General features: G+C 39.8%; 2 protein-coding genes across 2 annotated transcripts in view; both read right to left on the reverse strand.

The window, feature by feature from the left end:
• The window catches only part of LOC108683014 (lysM and putative peptidoglycan-binding domain-containing protein 3), a gene marked incomplete in the record, with an annotated part of 3,559 nt that extends 1,287 nt beyond the window's left edge, over positions 1–2,272 (reverse strand). The window contains 1 exon segment of the mRNA XM_018172289.2: positions 1,999–2,272. Coding sequence (XP_018027778.1) covers positions 1,999–2,030 — 32 coding nt within the window.
• An 8,776-nt stretch (positions 2,273–11,048) lies between these two features.
• LOC108683024 (transmembrane protein 242) lies at positions 11,049–17,797 on the reverse strand. Its single transcript, XM_018172302.2, has 4 exons — positions 17,580–17,797; positions 13,910–14,019; positions 13,438–13,575; positions 11,049–12,951 (listed from the first exon to the last, which is right to left on the reverse strand). Exons 1-4 carry the CDS (start codon positions 17,647–17,649, stop codon positions 12,787–12,789), a joined length of 483 nt encoding a protein of 160 aa, XP_018027791.1. The 5' UTR covers positions 17,650–17,797; the 3' UTR covers positions 11,049–12,786.
• Positions 17,798–21,067: the final 3,270 nt, after the last annotated feature.

Raw genomic sequence — 21,067 nt, forward strand, 5'->3', positions numbered from 1 at the left:
GGTAACACGTCAGGACATGGCTTGGTAACACGTCAGGACATGGCTTGGTAACACGTCAGGACATGGCTGGGTAACACGTCAGGACATGGCTTGGTAACACGTCAGGACATGGCTTGGTAACACGTCAGGACATGGCTTGGTAACACGTCAGGAGATGGCTTGGTAACACGTCAGGAGATGACTTGGTAACACGTCAGGAGATGGCTTGGTAACACGTCAGGACATGGCTTGGTAACACGTCAGGAGATGACTTGGTAACAAGTCAGGAGATGACTTGGTAACACGTCAGGACATGGCTTGGTAACACGTTAGGACATGACTTGGTAATAGGTCAGGAAATGGCAGAACACACGGTGGTCGCACGTCGAAAAATGGCAAAACACACGGTGGTCGCACGTCAGGGAATGGTAGAACACACGGTGGTCACACGTTAGGAAATGGCAGAATACACGGTGGTCGCACGTCAAGAAATGGCAGAACACACGGTGGTCACACGTCGGGAAATGGCAGAACACACGGTGGTCACACGTCAGAAATGGCAGAACACACGGTGGTCACACGTCAAGAAATGACAGAACACACGGTGGTCACACGTCAAGAAATGACAGAACACACGGTGGTCACACGTCGGGAAACGGCAGAATACACGTTGGTCACACGTCAAGAAATGGCAGAACACACGCACTTCACACGCGAGGAACAGGCATATTTTATCATGTCGATGTACTAGACTCAGCCTCTCATTATCCCTGAAATTGACCACCATTTGCTGCACCTTTAAACACGTTCGTTTTCTCGTGAGAACTTGTCTGTGCCCCAGAGACTCTGCGTCTTTACGAGGCAGACCTTGGTGCATAACGTGGTCTCACTAGCAATAACATAACGCATTGCTTTTTGTACATACCTAGGTATTTCCCTCTTAGAATCGGATCTCCATTCGACTTCATATGTTCGATTTCCAATAGCCTCCCAGTCAGTTTTACGAAGACGGCTGAATACTTATTATAATCTATAATCGTCGTGTCCACTACAGGATGAGGATGGTCAAGCAGAGTGGTCTCTATCAGAGCATCTGCAACCAGTTTAAAGAAAATAAATGCAAGGATACTGTGCTCACTTGTAAGCATACGCACTTGTCGACTAAGCAGGCATTCTCCAGAGATTAGTTGTCTGACAACTATTCAGGTCTCAGATTCCAGCAACAAGCACTGCCCCTCTCCTCTCAAACGGTTCAGGTGTTGCCCCAGAGCGCAAGCACACTGCGTGAAGAATCGTAATCGGCCATCGTATAAGTAATAGGTTAAAATCTCCACAAAGCACATTATTTGTGTACGCTTTTTCTAGATCGGCCATCTTCATCTATTCTACCTCAAAAATTTCACTGATTTTCTCCGGGGGGCGAGTAGGTGGTATTCGATAGCTACACAGAGGTGAATATGGGTAATGCGCATTATACCTTGTTCAAGATATCCATTGTAGTCGGAATCCATTGCTAATTTCTAACGTGTTCTCGATCTGCTTGATAATACTGAAAGCCATACTTGGCAATGAATATACCTTTAATTCTGGACGCGCCACAATGACTGTTCCATTTACGTCCGCCGTTAAAGTAGAGCTGTCATCGTGGGAAGAGCTCTTCAGTGTGTGCAAGCTATTTTGACAGACTATTCTCTTTTAGGTCTTTTATAATGGTTCTAATTTAATCCAAGACAAAGAGCGCTTCTGGCTAAGAATGACCGGGATGGCTACTGCCTGCAACGGGACAGCGATAATTTAAAGGGATCGCCAAAGGAAGACGGGATGGTTGCAGGTTTTACAAAAAGTTATTTCTGCCAAAGATCTACACACAACAAGCATTCAAACATCCAACAAACCATAACGTACCACTCTCAGAGTCTCTTCTCGTCTCTATGTTCAGGCGCAGCAACGATCATGTTGTTAAAGCGAAATTTCAGTAAACAGACATAAGTAACCATTAGAATCGCTGTGCTCCCTCACCCATATCGCCTGCCATGGCTGAAGTGCTTCATCTTGAGCTAGGAGGTTGGTGCAAGGCGCTCCTGGTGAGTAGCACGAACTCGTCTTTCCTTTTCCACATGTTAAATGGTAATGGACATGATTATTTCATTGAACGCTGCCGCTATTACTGCAACTTCAGCTTGAACAAAATGGCTGATAGGCAAAGATAAGCCTGAATCATGTATATACAGGTACAAATTTTCCTAAAACATACACTGAAAAAATATTTCTGAAACAGACATGAGGTTTATATTGTTATTGAAACAGGATAGGTACTTTCCAGAATTTTTTTTTCGTTTCCATGCACCGAGACAAATTTGGATCAAAGTTTTCCTTTGTGTTTTTGTAGAAAGTTTGCATTGATTTCTGTCAACAAAAGAAATTGTACAAAATGTAATGATCTAGAAAAGAGGTGGTCTTTAAAGAAGAATTTAGAGGTTTAGTGGCAAAGAGGTTTAAAAAGCTTAAGATTTAAATTACATATATACAGATTTGACAGCAAATTTAGCTCTTTCAAACATTTAAATGCAAATTTGGTTCAAAATTTAACAGAAAAATTGAAAACATTTACAACAGAGCCACAATTGATACTCCCTTTTTCTTCCAAGTCGCCGTCACTGACACGAAAGGCGCAGGACACACTTTACTCATATCCATAGGGAGAACACAAACAACAGATCATAAATCATTCTATGTCAAAGTCCTCTATTTTGCAGCTAATATGGTGGGGAAAAGTTCATTAAAATTCATAATACACTCGCTAAAATTATTGCAGGTTAATTAAAAGATAGCAGCAAAATTAAAAACATTCTTCACATAAAAATGTTCTGAAAGTACTTGTTCATATTTAAATGTTGATATTGGAGACATCCCAGACACAGAATATAAACAAGACATCAACATAAAAATAAGGGGCAGTCAATATTATGTAGGTGAATATTTCCAGAGACTTTTCAAAAATTCACACCAAGTCTCTCAGATGGAAGATTATCAAGACATTAAAGACTTGATATCAGAAAGCAACTAAGTTCACTATGATTGATATTGAATTCTTGATTATAGGACTCTGTCTCAAGATTGATTATCTACTTGTTATACCAGCAAACAAGGTAATAAGGGATGGGCGGGGTAAATCGGGCCCGTTGTCCCACATTTTGTACATATGCTGTAGCAGCTAAATTAATGAAAATATTGCAAAACTAAAAAAAGTGGTGTAAAGTTCAACATTTTTCCTATCTTTGTAGAAAAAGCAAATCAAGAGATCATACATATACTACCTCTAAAAAATCCCTGAAAAAAGTGTAAAAAGTGAGATTTTGGAAAAGTACCTTTGCCAAGGTCAGTGGCAAAAAAATATTTGCCGTATTAAAAAATTTTACTTAGTACATAAAAGTTGCACACAGGGTGTTGGCTTAAAATTGTGATAGACAGAATTTGCATTTCTCTTAAAATTCAAATTCAAATATTCTAAAAAAAAAATGGCGACAATTGCTGCACAATGGGGTAATAAGGGACACCCCTAAAAATGCATCTACAGTAGAACCTCAGTTAGCAAAGGCTCCAATTAACCAAAAAATCAATTTTCAACAAAAAATTTTGATTACATTTACCTTGAATAGCAAAAATATTTCATTCCAGGAAAGATTAGTGCATCATTGGTCATCACAAAATTCTACATAGAATGTCTTAGATAGAATTGTGCACTGGGCAACATAGTATGAAAAGTAATTAACCTAAACTATGATTTATTTCTCCAAAAAATATTATGTTTGTCATTAAATAATCCTTTCTGTTTCAGGCATGATTTACTATCTTTTTTTGTTATAGTGAATTCACTTGACCCAATTAAAATGGTGTGAAATTACAAGCCATCCTATAAGCTTACAGATACGGCTGCAGATATGAAGCTTGCAGTGGACAAGGTTGTTGTCAATGCGCAATGGCATGTCCATGGATACTGTAATATTGTATCAATAATATTGCATCAATATATAATGTATGGATATGGTAATATCATATCAATAAAAAAAAAAAAAGTAAAAATCACAGAAAATGTCATTTATTCCACATCTACATCATCTACCAAGGAAGAGGAGGACTTCAGAGTACTGTTAGTAATGGACGAGTACACTTTGCTTGATTCAAACATTTTAAAATTGAGTTTCAATTCAAGTGTCCTGGATCACCCTATTCCCAGGGGTAATTCAGGATGTGTTTATTTTGCATCTGGCAGCATATGAATAGCATATGGATTTTTTTTGGAGATGCCATTCGATTTGGAGATGCCATTCGATAATGGTTACAAGTTATTAACCAGAAATACTCAAAACCGTCCCTTATTAACCTGTTTGATGCGGTAGGACTTAAAAATAAACCTGAGGTCCATGGAAGAGTCTAAAAAGTCTCTGCTTTGACATATGGCCAAAAGATTCAAAATAAATAAAAAATTGGTTACTTTGAAGCTGTGGCCTGTGAGCATTAATTTATTTTTAGGAAAATTCTAATATAGGTTGATGGAAACCAAAACTCCTGTACAACAAATATTATAGGTAATCAATATTGTAATGCAGGATTGGAATTTTCCTACTTGTTTCATCTGGTATTGTGATTCATCTGGCAGAAATCTTGCGGTTCCAGTACTGGAGGTGGAGGGAAAGCTCTAGTTGTGGCCCTAATGGGAGAAGTTTTCCATGCTTGATTGTAAGTAAATAATAATTATTAAAAAACAAAAACCTAAATTTAACTGATACTTTTTATTTTATTTTATGTTAGGGTAAACGCACCATATTCCAACACTGTGGATAATTCCCACACCCCTCAACTTTTTCCTTTATATTAAGCTTGGTCTTAGTTCCACGCATGCGTAGATGATTGAAATAGTGATGTCATACTACTATTGCACGCAAGATTTCCGCAAAACACTAGGTCTAGCAGGAAAATGAAAATGTTAAGTCCAAGTCAGCTAGTGAGAACAGTGAAACACGTATGAAAGTGGATAGTTGACCTTGCTTTATTAAATAGTAATAAACTGTTTGTGTAGAAAGAATATTATAGTTTGAGACTTTTAAATGAGTCTGCGAATATATTAGGAATCCTTTAAGTATACTTGTATTTGCTGATTTTAAGTTGTAAATAAATTAATATACTGTATGATTAAGTTAAGAGACGGTATTAGACAGATAAAAACTAATTCCAATACAGCTCGGAATTTGACACACACAGCTTGTTCCGAGCTGTGTTGTATTTGAATCATAATTATCATAGTGACAAACCAGAGATTTTTCATAATCAGTTCATTTCTAATTTCTTTATTTGCTTAAGATATAAACCAATTTTAATTTCTTATGTATGATGATGCTGGTATCCATGAAACTTTACTTGTCTAGGCCCTAGGGTAAACACACCATATTCCGACACATTAAGGACGTACCAAGAAATGAATGGCTATAAAAAGATCACTGTACCATCAACAGGCCAGGGGCTACTAGGGACAATTTTGAAAGTTTTTCATTCATAACTTCTTACCATGAAACATTTCATAAACAAGTTTAGGCTCATTTCAAAGCTCTTTGCAAGGGCTATCACATGGCTTCTAAAAAAAAAATCCATATGCTATTTGTAAGGTGCCAGAAGCAAAAAAAGTGTCCCAAGTTCCAGGTGTAGTCCACAATGTAGAAGGAAGTGTTCAATGGTGCCGTGCAGTGGTATTGGTAATAAGTATTTGTATAACATTAATCAGAGCCCAGACCCCAGAGGGAAGTCTTCAAGTAATTATTCTCGGAGGAAAATCATTGCATTAATCACAGTCTCACACTCACAGAGGACAGAGCACACTCACTAGCAACACTAGCCTGTCACGGGAGCGTAGCCCTACACCACAAATTTAGCTCGTAAACAAGCCCTGGTGCCAACGCCTACCTTATAATGCAATAACTAAACTCAGCTCACACCCAAGAAGCTGTAGGTAACTGAGTCATCTCCCCACACCAACTTTAAGCAACACCTAAGCATTTTGATCTAAAAGGAACCTGGGCGAACCAACCCAACCTGCGAGTTGGCGTTAGGTTGTGATCTCTCGATGTGGCAATGTATCTCCAGATTTATGGACAAAGAAGACGAAAATGTTATCCGTTGCAGTGCAACGGGTAACATTTTCGTTCATTTCATTCCCAGATCGATTTAGTTCAAAAATGTTTTCCGATAGGCATTTTTAGCGCGATTTTTGGGTCGGAAAAAAAATCGGTTTTCCGATGCCGACCGCCAAAAATGGATTTCAGATTCGTAATCTACACCCCAAAAAACATATAATTAAAAAAAAACACCCTTTTTTTTGGATGTAGTTAATCTGCAATAATACCAAAAGCCTTCTGCTGGCTGCGAAGGGGAGAGCCGGGGCAAGGTGTTATAGGGACGGCGGTTTGCGCTTTAGCCTGGCTGCCTGTGGAGTAGAGCGCCATGAAGCAGTGGCTGTGACGTAACGGCGCTGTTATGTCGGGCGCTTATTTTCAAAAGCCGCGAATACGCCAGGCTGTGTTTAATACAAGCACGCAACAGTTTGGCTATTTGCCCACGGCTGTTGCTTCAGTGGCTTGATGTCATCTGGCTGATTGATTCATATCCAGGAAAGGAAATGACACCTATGGCTTTAGGCAGTTAATCACACAGGCTGATATGCCCTCCAGCGTGATTACGAGCGGAAAGGAATAGATATTGAATTTTGGGCAAGGGCTATGTAGGCCGTAGGGGTCTATACTGCGTCCCGCCTGTCACTAGGTGTCAACTGTATGCTGGCTCTCTCTGTTGGGTATAGTTGCATATATGCAACACGGTGTCACAGTAATAATAATAATAGTACATGTACATGGCAATGATCATGAATGATGGAAGTGGAACCTTGCACATGCCATGGTTAAAACTTAACCCTTTCGTGATGGCAATGTGTTCTACAGCTTTTTATTAGCACAGAATCATCATGAACTTGGACCGAATATTGCATCTCCGTAAAAAATAATTGAATGTATGTTAATGGTAAAAATTATATATTTGGGACTAGAAAATCCTGGTAGTATATGGTTCCAACTGAGGTGACACAATTTACGACATCACTGATTTTGATAAAAAAATATTTTCGTAATATTTTTCATTAGTAGTTGAATAATATCACAAACTTCCTTTGGCAAACCCGTGTAATGTAATAGCTTATATAATAACATATCCCAAAAAACCTTTATTATTATTCCTTTATATTATGTCCAGCTCAGGCAGCCCTGCAAGGCTGACACGGGGCAACCGCCCTTCAACGGATTACGAAAAATAATAATAATAGTATTTATAGGTACAAATAATGCTGAGAAATAATTACAATTTTGCAGTGGAGAAGAGTAAGTCAGTTGCCTTTCCTTTGTTCTCGAAGAGTCTTCCTCAAGAATCCACGAAAGGGTTAAAAGTACATGCCACCACAACTGAGCGGAGCAATTTAACACGGTTCTTCATTTCTGCTAATGCGGAACCGAGCACAATAAGAATTTGTTGCTTAACAGGAATTCAAAGATCGATGTGTGACAATACAATTTACAAATAAATTTTACTTTGACTTCAGATACCATTTAAGATATTTGACGATTGCGATACGGTACCCCTGATTCATGCGAGTGTCAATAACAAAAACTTTAGGTACCCACTTATTCGGAACACGGGAAATGTATTAAAGATATGTACATGCATTAACTGATATTTTTAAGCAAGTGGTGGCGTCGAGCCGATCGGAAGCCACAAAACACGGGCTACTAATGCGAAAGCGATGATAATATAAAATAAAATATAATTATTCAGCTAAAAAAAGTATCGCATTTCTGCAGTACAATTTACATAACATAGTTATGTCGGAGCTGATGAGTAGGCTTGATGTTTGATATGGCCTGTCGCCGATTCTTGTACTTTTCGTGACTTGTTCAAAGAAGGTCTAAAATGGTGTCATTTGACCGGATCTTTTCAGTACTAACGATAGTTCTAAATAGCTTACTAGACTTCCACCGGGTTCGATAAGGAGCTAGGCATTTCAAGTCTGAACAAATATCTTTCCATAGCTTCATCTAGTCTGTTCATGAACGCGTTCATACTAGGAGTGCCAACGATGTAATCGGGGAGGCTGTTCCACATGTTGGTGATTCGAAGCGAGTATAAATGTTGTCGCGTGGATAAGTTGCAGCGCAGTTTTCAGCGCATTTTTCATTTATAGAAAAATGCCCTACTGTACTAATCATGTCCGTCCATCCGCGACTTCACATTTTCGTCGACGAGAAAATGCGCTCTCTGTCACTCACTGCAATTAGTGCTGAGTTAGATTTTTTAGTTTATAGCCGTGCCCCCTGGTGTTAGTTCTTTTGTCAAATTCAATAATTCTTCGCGTACCTTGTATAAACCTTGAGTATACTTGTATACTTCAAAGAGGTCCCCAAGCAGACGTCGCTAACTGAGGCTTGGAAGCTTCCTAATCTTTAATCTTTCTTAATCGGACTTGCCTTTCAAGCCTGGAATTATCCATGTTGCACGTTTTTGAACATTATCTATTAATATTTTGTCCTTTTCAAATCTCGGTGACCACACAACGTTTCCAAACTCTATATTCGGGCGCACGACAGCAACAAACAATTGCTTCATCGCTTCTGCATCTAGGAACTCGTAAGAGCGTCTGATTAGTCCAAGAAGATTGTTTGACGTATTAGCTTGAGTTTCAACATGCTTAGAAAATTTTATGTCCTTGTCGACATAAACTCCGAGATCTTTTTCCACACTAGACTTTTCAATCATTACTCTCTCGTTGCAACCGTGTCTTTTCATACTGTAATCTTGCTGTTCGTTGTTCTTCCCGAGGTGAAGTTCTTTACACATGTCAGAGCTGATCGGAAGCAGCACAACACGGGCTACTAACTCGAAAGCGATGGTAATATAACATAAAATATAATTATTCAGAGCAAAAAACATAAACGCATTTCTGCAGTACAATTGAAACATAATAATGAAACGTTCTTCTAATCATCTAATGCATTGTATTTCGTTATCGGCATAAGTCAGTCTCTTGAGACCATGGAGTAACTACCGACTCTGGAATGTCGACTAGGTCGATTCTGGAATAGACTTTCTGCCACAGCCCGAACAGGTGAAGGCAGGTGGCTGCTGCTGTGCGCCTTGTTTGCACACAGCAGCAAACCCTTTCCGTCTGGATCTCTTCTGTGTGACATTAATCGTGGCGCTCAGCCTCTGCGCCCTGCCTGACTGCTAGCCTTAACCTTGGCGGTTGTCTGCTAGGCTCTCTCACACTATTAACTGAATATAGGACTGATTCAGGTCCTTCATTCAGATGTATTTGAAGCGTAGTTTTGGGTGTATGTTCTGTTTTTCGGTTGCCTTCAACGAGCCCACCGAGGTCCTTGAGATGTGGCCCTCGATTACTCTCGTGTCATGATGCAATATGATGCAGTTTGCTTCCCAGACATTTCAAGTGGAAGCTGGAAACCGTTGATTTTTTTGCGCCTCGTGTAGGTGGTCTAGCTCTCGAAACCATATGCCGTAGACGCAAGCTTTGTAGACGCACAGTTTTGTCCTCTCGGTGAGACCTGAGTTGCTCTACACACGCTGGTTAATTTGGCCACGACTGTGGCGGCCCTGGCGATCTTAATACTGATCTTAGAGTCGCTGGACAGTAACCTGGAGGTAATGAATTCAAGGTAGGGGAAGTTCTCGACAACCTCAAGGGTGTATCCGTCTAGACGGTACACCAAGTTCACTGCAGCTCACGAAGACGTACGTAACGAAGAAACATTGAGAAAAAGATGCCAAAAAGCGTTGACGCGATCTTAGCTTCACTCCGCCACTTACTAGGAAAGCCTCGGAGCTTCCACCGTTATTGCACACTGTGCCGTGCACGTTTATGTGAGAGGACCTGACCACCGCCAGCAAGCGTGGTGGGTGTCGAAATGTCTGATTCGACAGGCCAGATCGAAAGCTTTTGATTGACCAGTCCTGAAGCCACAATAGGATTTTTTGGTAGATGCGGGCGGGAAGGGCTTACATGCGGGATAGAGCGACAAGGGCGAACACTTAGCCAACAATGTCTGAGGAGGAATATTCCGACGTAGTGGTTAGTCACTTCTGTCACATATATTTTTGTACAATGTGACGATCTTCGAGTCTCGCATGTCCTGTAGGAAGTCTTTCGTATGCCGTAGGGCTTTCTAGGTATACACAGAGAATACTATAGTGGTATTTACATTGAACATCAAGTCTGAATGGGCCTCTGGACGATTCTCTTGTTATTTTAACTTGTTTCTACGAAACCTAAAAACTGGTGTTTTGACCCAATCTATCCAAAACTGCCACTGATGCTATAAAAAATACTTGTCTTATACCAGGACTCCACCTAGCCAAAAAATATTTTGCTCATAACTATATCCATTTTCCACTTCATGAATTTAGTTCAATGACTGGTTGTATGATTACTCATTTAAATTTTTTAACAATGCCACAACTGTTACAATGAACAGAGAAAAGACTTTTAGTTTCGACATGTACTCCACATACTATTTAAAACTGCCAACTGCATATCTTCAAATAGAAACTCCTAAGAAAACTCAACTGCGTTACGCAACATTAAGTCTCTCGCATAAAGGGTTACACATTAGGTTTTACGCTAGACACAGGACACCTTCATGAGTGCACTTTGTTAACTATAAAACCGAAACACCAAGAGTCTCTGGTGAGCCTTGGAGGGTAATTTCTTATAGTTTGCTCACCACAAAAGTGAGGAGTACATAAATGTTGCATTTTTGTTTCAAATTTATTTCTTTTTAATTTGTTTCTCATGTTATTTATATGTCAACGTATGTTTCTGTTTGTTGGTATGTTTTAAGTCTCTCACAGCAAGTTAGGGAGCGTATCCACGATCCTTGTGCGGATAATAGGACCTGAAAATTGATGTATTCTTATTGGAAAGTAGCAAGGCATTTCAATTCGGGGAGAAAAGGGTCGGATCGAAAAGTAGAATTTAATTTTGAAAATGGTATTTATAAATCTGAGTTAACCGGCGCAAAATAGATTCTTAAAGTTTTGAAACAAAAGTTACATGCTAATTCTAAGTTCCATGGAAAATGTATGATTGAAATGGTAATTTTTTTAAACCAGCCTACATTTGTTTAATTATTACCAACGGGGTTAAAAACTACGTCAATGGGACTGCATGACTTACTGATCTTGCGCAAACCCGGTTAAACTTTTAGTTTCTTACAAATATATCAACAGGCACACATACAGAACACCAATAGAGGTTTGCACAACCTAGAAAGCGTGTTCTGAATATGAAGTTCTGAATAATCTAACTTTTCGAGGAAAATGGCGAATTGCTGGCGCTTCAGCTATCGAGCGATATCAACCCGGTACTTAAGTAACATCGCTAGCCAGGCAGAAAGTATTAATTATTGAAGATTTCTTAAATTAATTATCAATCAAAATAAGGGCTCAAGTGCCCAGCCCTCTGAAGCAGGCAAGAAAGAAGCAGCGTTAGCATCTCAAATAGACGAAGTGGAATCTGCACTGCCTCCTTCACCACGTTTTACCGATTTTCGGATGTTGTATGACTATAGGGCACAAACTGAACCCTGTTTAGGCAAGGGGCTGCATGAACCAGTTTTCAGTGCTACTATATGAATAAATAAAAAGAAGAAACGAGACGAAGTGACAAGGAAGGAGTAGGGAAATGTGAAGAGCAACGAAGACAAGAGGTTACAGGACGTTGGAGCACTCAGGAACACTGACCCTAGGAACGCGAAATCCCGTGAACTATTACTTACTAACGCGAACTTATTACTTACTCCAGGGCTACGGCCAGACACTTACAGCGATGAGCTGTAAGTCTGGCCAGACTTACACCTGACGCTTCAAGCAAAGCAGCGCCGCGATGCGCGTGTAGTGGCCACAGTAAACGCTAAACCAAGCAACATGCGGCGGGTAAGTGTGTATAAATGCTTGTCAGTAAGAGACTAAGCCGTTCTCCTTGATTGAGGTTTCATAGGGAAATAATAGATAAGTTTAGAAATACCAAATCTACTTAGTTTGATCGTTTTTTGGAATCCATTTGGATCAGATTAGATGAATACTTTGATGGGCTATACATGATGCAAACGTTGCTAGTCCAACCTTAATACAGATAGACTTGATATACATGTGCAAGTTTTTAGGGTGAAAAGTAATCTAAAAAAATTTGTATCCAATTTTCATTCGTAGAGTATCTGTATATCCTGTCGCTGTGGGCGAGAGCAGATAGCAGCAGGTTGAATAGATGAGAGCAATGCTTCGACAACTGTCCCTCACGGCTGCTTCAAGGGCACTGAACGCACGGCGCAGGGCCGCAGGTGCAGCGGGGACATAAATATCTAGAGCAATGAGTTTTTTTATTCAACGCGCTTCGCAGCGCTGCCTACTAGACGCAGCTTCTGGCTGTACGCGTCTGATGTGGACACGCTGGTATAAATCGCAGCTTCAACGCGCGTCAGCTTGCGTCGACGTCAACGCTTTTAGTCTGGCCGTAGCCTAGGGCTTTCCAATTGCATATAATTATAATGCTTCGTTGATTTATATACAAAAATTACATTCAACAATTAATACAGTTGCTTTGAGGCAATGACTTCCACATGTTTAGCAGTTATAAAAGACAACATAAAATTCTTCTCGCATGCTGCTTGAGGGGCTTTGTGGCTATCTTCATGAGAGATATTAGCTATCATCCGGGGAATTTCTTGCCCTTGCTTTATTCTGGTCCTCATCAATCAAATACTGCAGGAGGTCCCTAATGCCTGAAAACTCAGTTCTGCTCTGAGGCGGATCATTGCGAGGCACAGAGGGCAGAGTTTTCCCCATTTTCTCCCGAAATTGACTCATCTGTAAATAACAAACTCTTCGAGTATTATTAAATTCAAGTATTATGACACGAGAAGCTCTAAATGATCAGAATCAGTGAGCAACAGCAGCAGATTTATATTATAACTGCATAATTCTAACAAAATCTTTTTCACTTACTGCGTAAATTTTGTATTCACTAATTCAAAATCCTCATGGACATTGGACACAAAGGACAGATCATAAATATCAGTTGAATTGTTCACTGGAAAATCAAAGACTGCAGCGAAACAAGATTTTCCATTTCAATTTTAGTATGTTTTAGGTAAATTAATTAATAAAATAATTCCTCAGCATATAAACTACCTACAGAAATTGATAATGGACAAAGCTCCAAAATTCATAAGCTCCTTCTTTAATCATCAGCATAAAATTAAACTTGTGTACTAGGTACTGGTACTACTTGGCAAATCTTTCCATAAACCCAATTCAAAATTTTATGATCATTAGAATAAAGTTAGCACAAACCGTTTCAACTCCCATGAGCTTCCACACACCAAAGCAGAACACAGCAAAGCCAGAAACGGAGTACAGCGTTGCTCTGCCAAGAGCCCTCATGGCCAATGATCCCCCAGACTCCAGAGAGGCATGTCCAATTTCTGTGGGCTAAAATAATAGGAAGTTTATCAACTGTGAGCCAAAAAATTACATTGAGTTTTCAATACATTTTCCAAAAATTGAAGTCTTCTTATTGATTTGATAATTATCAGATAAACTACTATGAAAAAAAATCCTTCAAATGCTATAATAATAATTTCTTAATAATGTAAGTACAACAATTCTAAATTATTTGAAAAATCAAATCATCCACAAATAACCTTGCTGACAAGTATTTTTTAAATATTCCATGGAGTGCATGAAAGAATAAAAGATTGTACGGTACATCAGTGAATCGCAAATAAGTAAAATGCCAACCTGGTTAAAAAGACAGTTCACTCACATGAACTCCCTTAGAGAATAATGTAGGTTCTTGTTTCTTAGCCCATCCTAATGTCATGGCAAAGCCACTGAGAAGAGATAGGCTGGCAACTCCAGTCAGAAAAGCAGCCGCTGTAAAAAAACATTATCAATGAAAAGTTATAAGGGAAAGTTGTCCAAGCTGGCTCTGGTCCAAGACTAACCAAATATTTATTTCATTATATTCTGCTATTTCAACAAATCCAACAGTAAGGGATAGGCTAAAACAGATTTGAAATGCAATCCAGCAACTAAATATGATCCGTCTCCTTATAAGTACCAAACTATGAATAGTTTCAAGATCAGCAGTACACAGGTTTAGAGTGCTTTACTAGGTGCATATATAATTTTAGGCTTAATCAATGTTGCATTCATAATCTACTAGCTCTTATTTGCCCATGAAAATAAATATTAATGGCAGCTGGCGTTAAGCTACTGTGTGGGCGTGACCATCATTACACGTGGGTGTACAGCTGCTTGGTGCAAAGATACTGTCAGGCTCTGCTGGCTACTGCACTGTTGCAGCAGCCAGCATTGAATGTATACATGGTCGCTAACACATACTTTCATAGCCACCAGATGCAGGGATATGATTTCACTGTCAGCATTTAACATATTTAGTCACTAATATGTGTACGGTATGTGCATAACCACCTTGCACAGGAATATGATCATAGAGTACTGTAGTGTACAATCATACACTAGAGTTCAAAAGTTTAAGGCCCCACAAACAATTTTGTGTTTTTCATATAAAGTCACACTTATTCACTACCATACATTGTGAAATGAATAGAAAATAGAGTCAAAACATTGACAAGATTGGAAATAATGATTTGCATTTGATATAACCTCGTTTTTAATTCAAACTTTGCTTTTGTCAAAGAATCTTCTATTTGAAGCAATTACAGCATTGCACACCTTCGACATTCTAGGTCTTAATTTGTTGAGGGACTTGCACCTCATGCTTCTAGAAGCCACATCCACAAGTTGGATTGGTTGGATGGGCACTTCTGACATACTACAGTCAAGCTGCTCCCCACAAAAGCTCATTGGGGTTCAGATCAGCCTGCTCCTTCTGCTGTAAATAGTTCTTGAAATATTTGGAGGTGTGTTTAGGGTCATTGCCCCGTTAAATTTATTAATATATGTAGGTGAGTACCTACTGAAGCCACGTTCGATGTCCATATCGAGGAAATAGTCACGCGAAGCCAGCAACAGAGGGGTGAATGTGGCAGACATTTCGAACGAGAGAAGCAGCACCAATGATTACACTCTTCAGAGCCCTTGTGCTCCACAATCTTGAGTATTGCAGCCAAATTTAGTAGCCACTCAAGATGGGTGCAGCGCAGAAATTAGAGGCAGTGCAGCAGACCTTCATGTACAAGATCAGCGGTATGAGGGAGCTGAACCTGAACTACTGGGAAAGGCTGGAACACCTGAGACTGCACTCACCGGAGAGAAGAGAGAGGTATATCATACTGTACACTTGGAAGATGATAACCATACTGGCTCCCAACTTTGAGAGTGAGACCTCCAGAATAATGACACATTACCACGAAAGGAGGGGGAGACTGTGCAAAGTTCCCCCATTTAATAACCAAGCCACGTTCAGAGTACAGACTCTCTGTGAGGGATCACTGTCTGTGTAGGACCGAGGCTCTTTAATGCCCTGCCAAAAGAGCTGAGAGCAGGGGAGTTCACACTTGCAACTTTCAAGAGACGACTGAACAATTGGTTGAGAAAGATCCTGGATTGTCCAGTAATGGGAAACTACCCTAAGCAAGTGACACACTGACAAGCAACAGTATCTTGCATCAACTGGCCCAAAGGTGGGCAAATATACGGAACTTGTCCAACGTTACATTTGGGACCTGAGGAAGGAGTGACCTGCCTAGCGACAACTTGGAGACAGCGGATGACAAATGCAGCACATAAGCGTGACTGGGGACTAGGAAGTCCCGAACTTATCATAAGGTCATAAGGTAAGGTGACAAACAGACAAAGTAATATACCATCAAACAGGGTAAAAAGAGACTGTTTTGAGCGTTTTTTGTTAATAACTTCTTACCATGAAACATTTCAGAAACGAGTTTAGGGTCATTTTAAAGCTTTTTGCAACGGCTATTGAATGGCACTTCCGAAAAAATTTCATATGCTGTATGTGAGGTGCCAGACGCAAAATAAAAGCGTCTTGAATTACCCCTGGGCCAGGGCGCAGAAGATGGAAGCAGCGTCGCCAATATATGGGTTTTTAAGCCCAAAGCATTGCCGACCATTTTTAAGATGCGTCGCCGGGTAATTTTTAATGAAAAGCCATTTATGCTGAGTAATGACAAACTATTTACAAGCCACAAACTTATTTACAAGGTTGCATGCACGTGTTACCCCAAATAACTAATTTTACCCTAAAAACAGTCCGATTGTACAGCAAGTGTCAACTGAACATGTAATAAAGCAGTCTGACCACTCTAATGTGACCAAAAATACGCAATCAAAAAAATGTTGTTTACATTTTTTTTGCGGGAACTCATTGCAATTCGCAACTGATTTCCGGACAAGCTTCGCTGCATTGTAATCCTTCCAACGTACCGGAAACCTTACTTTTTTTCTAAATAGTTGGCCAAAGAGTGAAGACTGAGAAATATATTAAATGCAAGAATTTCAATCTAAATGTGTCGGCAAGATCTTCTAAAGGCGAAAATTTGGCTACTGAAGCGTCGCCATAGATCTTGCAATATTCATCCACTCTCTGCACAGTGGCCCCTGGGAACAAGGTAATCTGGGATACTTGCAATAAAACTTAAGGTATTATTGCAGATTAACTACATCCAAAAAAAAGGGTGTTTTTTTTTTAATTATATGTTTTTTGGGGTGTAGATTACGAATCTGAAATCCATTTTTGGCGGTCGGCATCGGAAAACCGATTTTTTTCGCGACTTACTAACATGGGGGTTACGTAACTTACGTTACCCTGATTAGAGAGGTCTACTTTCGTTTGATTAAAGATTTTCGTCCTACTCCTACTTTCTTTTCTAACCTTTCTTCTTGGTCTTGATGTAGTAATTTCAACCTTTAACCGAAACTGTAATCATCGATATAAGGGGGTGGCGATACTCACAATAATTCCCTGCCACCATGGTACTCATCCATTACGAACACTGAACAGTACTCTGAAGTCCTCCTCTTTTATTGTAGATGATGTAGAGATAGAATAAATGACATTTTCTGTGATTTTTACTTGTTTTTCCTTTATTGATATGATATTACCTTACACATTAATTCCCATATTATTGATGTGATATTACCATATCCATGAACAGGCCATTGTGCATTGAGCATTTCAACTACCTTGTCCACTGCAAGCTTCATATCATTATCAGCAGCCTTATAGCATTTTTTCTGTATTTGTAAGCTTACAGGAAGGCTTGTAATTTCACACCATTTTAATTTTATATAATATTACAAAAGACAAGACATTTTTTGGCAGAAATTGATGGTGACACATCAAACTTCTTCTTATTCAGTTATTCATATTATCCACACTCCACGTCCACAGTCCACACAATAGTCAGTATATTCAATCATTCCATTTCTAAATGATAATATTTCCCAGAAAAATAACAGACTGTGACTGGCAATTTATAAATACGAACCTTTGTACTTGAAATTATCATCTTTGCTAGTCTCCTTTGGGATTTCATAATTTTGACAATCGATAGTCATAACAGTGCATGGAAATTTATCCGAAATCAAAGCTTTGCGTGCTTCTTTTTCATGAAAACTTTAGTTTAAAATATCCAAACGGCATCAGAATGCTCAGCGCTGAAGCCAGTGAGCCTGTGAGGCGTGAGGATTGAACTGAACAAAAAAGACCTTGGAAAAGTCCCAAAGACAACGCTTTTCCGTATTTCTGAAATATGTGGTAATCGCAACTCCGAAAACAATTTTTATGAAGCTTCTACGTTTTAGGTTAAATTGCTATTTGGCATTCAATTCATCTCATTTTTAAGTACTCACTTGTTTCTTTTCATTTAATTATTAATGACTCATTGAGATAAAAATAGAAAAAACACAACTTATGATTCATCAACAGAATTTTCTGAAAGTTTCCCGCATGGTTGGAAACTATGGGACGGGAAACCATGGTTCAACCGGGAGCGCAGCCGTGCACCACCAATTTTGTGCACCAATAAGCCCTGAATCGAACGCCTTTGATCTCTCCGGATATCCACCAATCAGCCGTGAACCACTTGACTTTGGCTTCCTCCGGCCTCGCATAGAACCTGCCCTGCACCACCAGGCCGCGGATCGAATCTGACTTCCGGGCATCGTTAAATTACGTAATTTTACGTTCACCGTAGCTGAGGTTAGGTTTCAGACAACATAGTTCTGTTCCAAAATTTATCGTCCTTCGACAAGTGGCCGTTCGACCGAGGGCTGGTTCGACCCACGGCCTAGATACGGACGTCTTGAAGTGTTGAAGGCTACGTTCCGGAAGGCAGGAGTCATGATGGTCCATTACATCCAGGGCAGTGGTGGTCTTCGGCAGGCGACCCGGTTCAACCATGGTTTCCCTCCCGTTTCAATTAAATACGAAAAGACGTAGAAATTTGTAATAATTACAATCGCGGTTATTCATATTAATTATTTACATTCCGAACTTCAAGCAGATCCGTTCAGAATTGATATATAGGTTCACTTACGCAAAAGTTACGAGTTTTCGTTTTATTCAAAAATTACGTAGAAATTTATATTCCTTTATTTATCAGGGCATTGTTAATATTTGGTTACATTCTGGACTTTAAGCAGATCCGTTCAGAATTGAAGGACTTATGATTGATTCGGTTGCGCAAAAGCCGCGCTCTTCGTTGGAGTCCGCTGTCTAGTTGGAGGGTGAGTTAAGAGAAGTGCCGATTCGGTACACTCATAGATTTATATAACACATATTCTTTTTATCTATCAGGCTTCCAACGTTACACAATCATGAAAAAATCGTTAGTTTCTGATTTTAAAGATCGTCATCTCCAATAAGTAACAACTGAATCACAATTTTATCAAGTTCTATATTTTCTTTGCAATTCCAGCCAAGATAATTGTGAGGATAGACCAATGGTAAGGCCATAAGTCCGCATAAAACGAAATAAGGTCAACTAAACACGGCTTGCCACACGGCGAGCGCAGGTGTGATGAGAACACCTGTGCACTGCAGCACCACCAGCGCCCGTCACACAAAGGCCCTCAGTGACTCGCTTCTACCCGCTTTGGAGCCTTGTTCGTGGTGTCACGCTTCAGTCGGTTCACTATTTTTCTCTTTTGAAAGATACGATATTTTTGCTGGAATACAGTACAGGATTTGTGAGGCTGGAGTGAGAAAGTATAGATAAATCTGTTGAATATTCTGAACTCGTACGATTATTACCGACATTGTGTACTCTTAAATAGTCCAGTTTGTGTCTAATGAACAATGTAAATTTTTGAAAAGGCAAATGAACTTGAGTGCTTAAGTAAATTCAACCGCGTATGAAAAAGTGGCAAAAGGAGTTTTTGCCCCGTCGCTACACTTGAGGCACTGTATTGCATTCATTCAAGAATATATTTGTAGTTTATGAAGAAAACTTACTTGCATATGGTCTATGTGATCTAGACGGTTCTAAAATGTGCTTAACAATTTCACGATGAGCATCGGAAGATAAAACGTTGCCCACGTGACGTTTTGGCAATGCGAGCTTGGCTATTACACGATGCGGACATAACAATTTTGCTACGTACGCTTCTCGAATATACGTTGCGCACCTGACGATTTTGCGAGGTGCGCTTGGCGGTTTACGTTGCGCACAAAAGGATGGTGTGATAAGAATCGAACGACAGAGTACGTAATGTGCGATTGCGGACGAGTGATCTGAGGACGATTAAAAGATTTCACAATGTGCAGTATGTTTATCCGATGTAAGCCTGCCGATAATGCGATGTGTATTGAACGATTGAGCAAAGGGACGTAGGCCACTATGCGAAGACCAGCAGCAATGATGAGACTTTTCGATGATGAGCCTCATCAATGATGCACTGCACCAATGATGAACGTCATTGATGATTTGTCGCTGCCAGTCGTGAAATGTGTTGGTATGGGGGCCCAATTTCTGCCATTGTCTGCGTTCCTATAGAGGCTGCCGGTCATTACGCCCTCCCCCATTTGTAATTCGGGCAGACTGGTTGCATGAACAGAGTGATCTCTCCTGCAAGATCTATATTGCAGGAACTATGTGATATTTCGACGTGGTATGAAATTAAAATTAGGATTACATGCAGCATGATATGAATTTTCGATTCAATTCAGGTTGCACCTGAATATAATCAATAGTTTGGTATAACTTCAATGTCATCACTACACTGTGAACGATTTTTCCTGGTGATCACCCTGAATTTGTCGGAGTGATTAATGGGCTGCTATAAATGATTTCAGACATGACGTCCTCGCTCCCAAATAGTACCAGTTGATGATGGCACACCTGTTACGAGGCCATGTGGGTGGAGAGAGAGCCAACATGTGCTGGTGGTTAGCAGATCTGGACAACATCATACATACATACATATTATCTTCAATTGATGGTAATGAAAAATAACCCTACGAAGCAAACTTACAACATTGATAAAATAATATAACTCGGTACTCACTGCAGTGAGTGACAGCTCATTTTCTCGTCGACGAAAACTTGAGGTCACGGACGGACGGACAGACAGACGGACATGGCGAGCACAATAGCACATTTTTTCCATAAATGAGAAAATGCGCTAAAAACACAAAAACCCTATTTTGAGCACAAACTACAAAAACTTTATCCTGAAAATTTCCGAGACTATACCTAAAAACTCTAACTAAATCATCTTAGGAGGTTAAAGTGAGGGACTAGATGGGATTAACTAGCATATCCTGGTAGGCAGATAATAGTATTATATCTATTTATATTATATTCTTCCCTCTATTAGATGGAAATTGGTCTTTGAGAGCAAGCCTTTCGTCCGAACTTTAATGTATTTTTGTACTAGAATTGATTCTGAACTTCGTTATTCATCGCTTTAAATTTAAGCTGGCCTTTCAAACGATCGCCCTTGGATTCTCAGGTTCTGCATGTGCGTCACCATG

This window comes from Hyalella azteca, unplaced genomic scaffold (genome assembly GCF_000764305.2).
Source record: "Hyalella azteca isolate HAZT.00-mixed unplaced genomic scaffold, Hazt_2.0.2 contig15624, whole genome shotgun sequence".
Classification (NCBI taxonomy): domain Eukaryota; kingdom Metazoa; phylum Arthropoda; class Malacostraca; order Amphipoda; family Hyalellidae; genus Hyalella; species Hyalella azteca.

Bases quoted from the DNA above. Each gene is read 5' to 3' on its own strand.
- LOC108683024 (XM_018172302.2), bottom strand. From the start codon at position 17,649: ATGACTATCGATTGTCAAAATTATGAAATCCCAAAGGAGACTAGCAAA. The intron at 14,020-17,579 runs GTTCGTATTTAT...GTTTTTTTACAG, and splicing joins TGATAATTTCAAGTACAAAG to CGGCTGCTTTTCTGACTGGA. The intron at 13,576-13,909 runs GTGAGTGAACTG...CTATTATTTTAG, and splicing joins TATTCTCTAAGGGAGTTCAT to CCCACAGAAATTGGACATGC.